We start from the raw sequence: 2,500 nt of genomic DNA, 5'->3' as shown, positions 1-2,500 counted from the left end.
GTAAAGCTTGTGATGTAACTGTATATATTACTGTTTGTTTTGTTCTTTACACAGGCTATGTGGATGTAATCTCACTGCTCAGTCCTGTGAGGGTTTGTCATCAGTTTTATCATCAAACTCTGTCCTGAGAGAGCTGGACCTGAGTAACAATGACCTGCAGGATTCAGGAGTGAAGCTGCTTTCTGATGGACTTAAGAGTCCAAACTGTCAGCTGGAGATTCTGAGGTAAATGGTTTTCAATCAAATAAATTAACACAATAGTCAGTGTGTTTATCAAATTGTAAAGCTTGTGATGTTATTTGATATAAATACACAGCACGACAGTATGTTAATTTACATGCAAGCAGCTCTTGATCCAGTGTTTTCAGTGTCTCTGAGTGGCTTGGTTCACAGTAAATTCTGCTCCACACAAACTCCATCTCATGCAAGTGCTGAGAGTTTGGGTCACTTATTACATGGACTTAAAAATGCAACATGCATCAAACATTTGCCCTTTTTTTGACTGGTAATCTTAATCATTTTGTACTTGATAACCGCTGTTAGACAGCTGAGGCAGACCAGCATAAAAAGTGGGGGGAGAATTTGCTGTATAATTGATGGAGACGTGTCCTGCTCAGTGTGTTGTGGTATAAAATAAACCCTTCTGAAACTTAACAAATTCAGCCATTGCTCTTTACTTAGAAGACATGTTAAGAGTCACAAACTGCACGGAGACATGAAAGCTGAGGATCCAAATGCAATATTTATTAAAGGGTAATCAAAAGATGTAATTCAGAAACAAGCAAAAGGTCATACACAGGCAATCAACCAAACAATAACAACAGGGCAATAAACAAAGGGAGGGAATCAAAAACCAAGAGACATGAAAGAAGGAAACGTTTAGAATTATTGACTGTGTATCTCACCGAGTAAGATGCAGCCTGCAGAAGTGATGGTTGTTGTCCTCACTGAAACTACCTACTGTAGCCAAAGCGCAAGAAACTCATTTAGCCTTTTCCAAGACCCATATTTACAAAATATATACCTCTGGGAATACATACTCGGGTCTCATGAGATCAAGTCAATAATTTCAGATCTAACAGGTGCTGCTAGAGGAGGAGTACAGTGAGAGTGCCTGGTTCCCACAGTGAAGTTTGGTGGTAGTAAAGCTCTTATATAGGGATGCATGAGTGATGAAGGTTTATTAATCAATGCTGTCATGAATTCACACAACTTGAAACAGAACATGCTACCCTCACCTCATTTGCTGGCGTTGGTGGGCATTTTTTCAACATGACAATGACGATATGTATTCTCCCAAGGTGAAAGGACAGTAGAAAGTGATTCCAAATAGATGTAAATAGAAAGTGATGTCAAAAGTCTAGATTTTTTTCCTAATAAGGGTTGTTTGTTCAGCAGTAACACCAGTGACACAACTCCACTGGACAGCCGTTTCTATCGTTTTATTTATAATGTTTACATGCCGTTTTAGCTTTTTTGTTTTGTTTTTATATCATTGACATCATATACTGATGGTGATATTATTGCATTTCTAATGAGGGAGAAGTTCATTTTAACAAAGTAAACCTTAAGACATGACCACATAAGAACAAATAATGGCTGAAATAAGTATACATGTGTGTAAGAGATGTCACATGGACTGTTGCTGTATTTGTAGATTGTCTGGCTGTATGGTGACAGAGGAAGGCTGTGGTTATGTGTCTTCAGCTCTGAGTTCGAACCCATCACACCTGAGAGAACTGGATCTGAGCTATAATCACCCCGGAGATTCAGGAGTCAAGCTGCTCTCTGAAAAACTGGAGGACTCAAACTGCTCATTGGACAAACTGAAGTATGTCAAGCATGATGTTTTATTATTTAAATTCCTCAGTGTCTATGTGTGTGTGTGTATGTATATAGGCAGGGGTGTCCTTTTTTTATGAGAACCAGATTCAATGTATATATATTTTCAGATTCACTATCAATTTATAAATTAATATATTAATTTTATAAGTAAATATTAATTACATATGCAGTTATTACTGAACTAAAGCAGGATTTTCCTCTAATTACAGTAGGAGGCACCTTACATAAAATGTCTCAGGTTACTTATGTAACCATGGTTCCCTGAATAGGGAACTAGACACTGCGTCCTCTAGGGGAAAACTGGAGGACTCAAACTGCTCATTGGACAAACTGAAGTATGTCAAGCATGATGTTTTATTATTTAAATTCCTCAGTGTCTATGTGTGTGTGTGTATGTATATAGGCAGGGGTGTCCTTTTTTTATGAGAACCAGATTCAATGTATATATATTTTCAGATTCACTATCAATTTATAAATTAATATATTAATTTTATAAGTAAATATTAATTACATATGCAGTTATTACTGAACTAAAGCAGGATTTTCCTCTAATTACAGTAGGAGGCACCTTACATAAAATGTCTCAGGTTACTTATGTAACCATGGTTCCCTGAAAAGGGAACTGGACACTGCGTCCTCTAGGGGGGGCTATGGG

At 37.4% G+C, this 2,500-nt stretch overlaps 1 protein-coding gene across 1 annotated transcript in view; it reads left to right on the top strand.

Moving 5' to 3' along the window:
* Positions 1 to 1,634: 1,634 nt before the first annotated feature.
* LOC107574515 (stonustoxin subunit beta-like) overlaps positions 1,635 to 2,500 on the top strand; it is an 11,897-nt gene continuing 11,031 nt past the window's right edge. Inside the window, exon 1 of the mRNA XM_016260970.1 lies at positions 1,635 to 1,831. Coding sequence (XP_016116456.1) covers positions 1,635 to 1,831 — 197 coding nt within the window. The remainder of the gene's footprint in view (positions 1,832 to 2,500) is intronic.

Source organism: Sinocyclocheilus grahami, unplaced genomic scaffold, assembly GCF_001515645.1.
Source record: "Sinocyclocheilus grahami isolate Dianchi unplaced genomic scaffold, SAMN03320097.WGS_v1.1 scaffold2257.1, whole genome shotgun sequence".
NCBI lineage: Eukaryota > Metazoa > Chordata > Actinopteri > Cypriniformes > Cyprinidae > Sinocyclocheilus > Sinocyclocheilus grahami.
The sequence above is the reverse complement of the archived record's forward strand: the minus strand, read 5'-3'. Positions and strand labels throughout refer to the sequence as shown.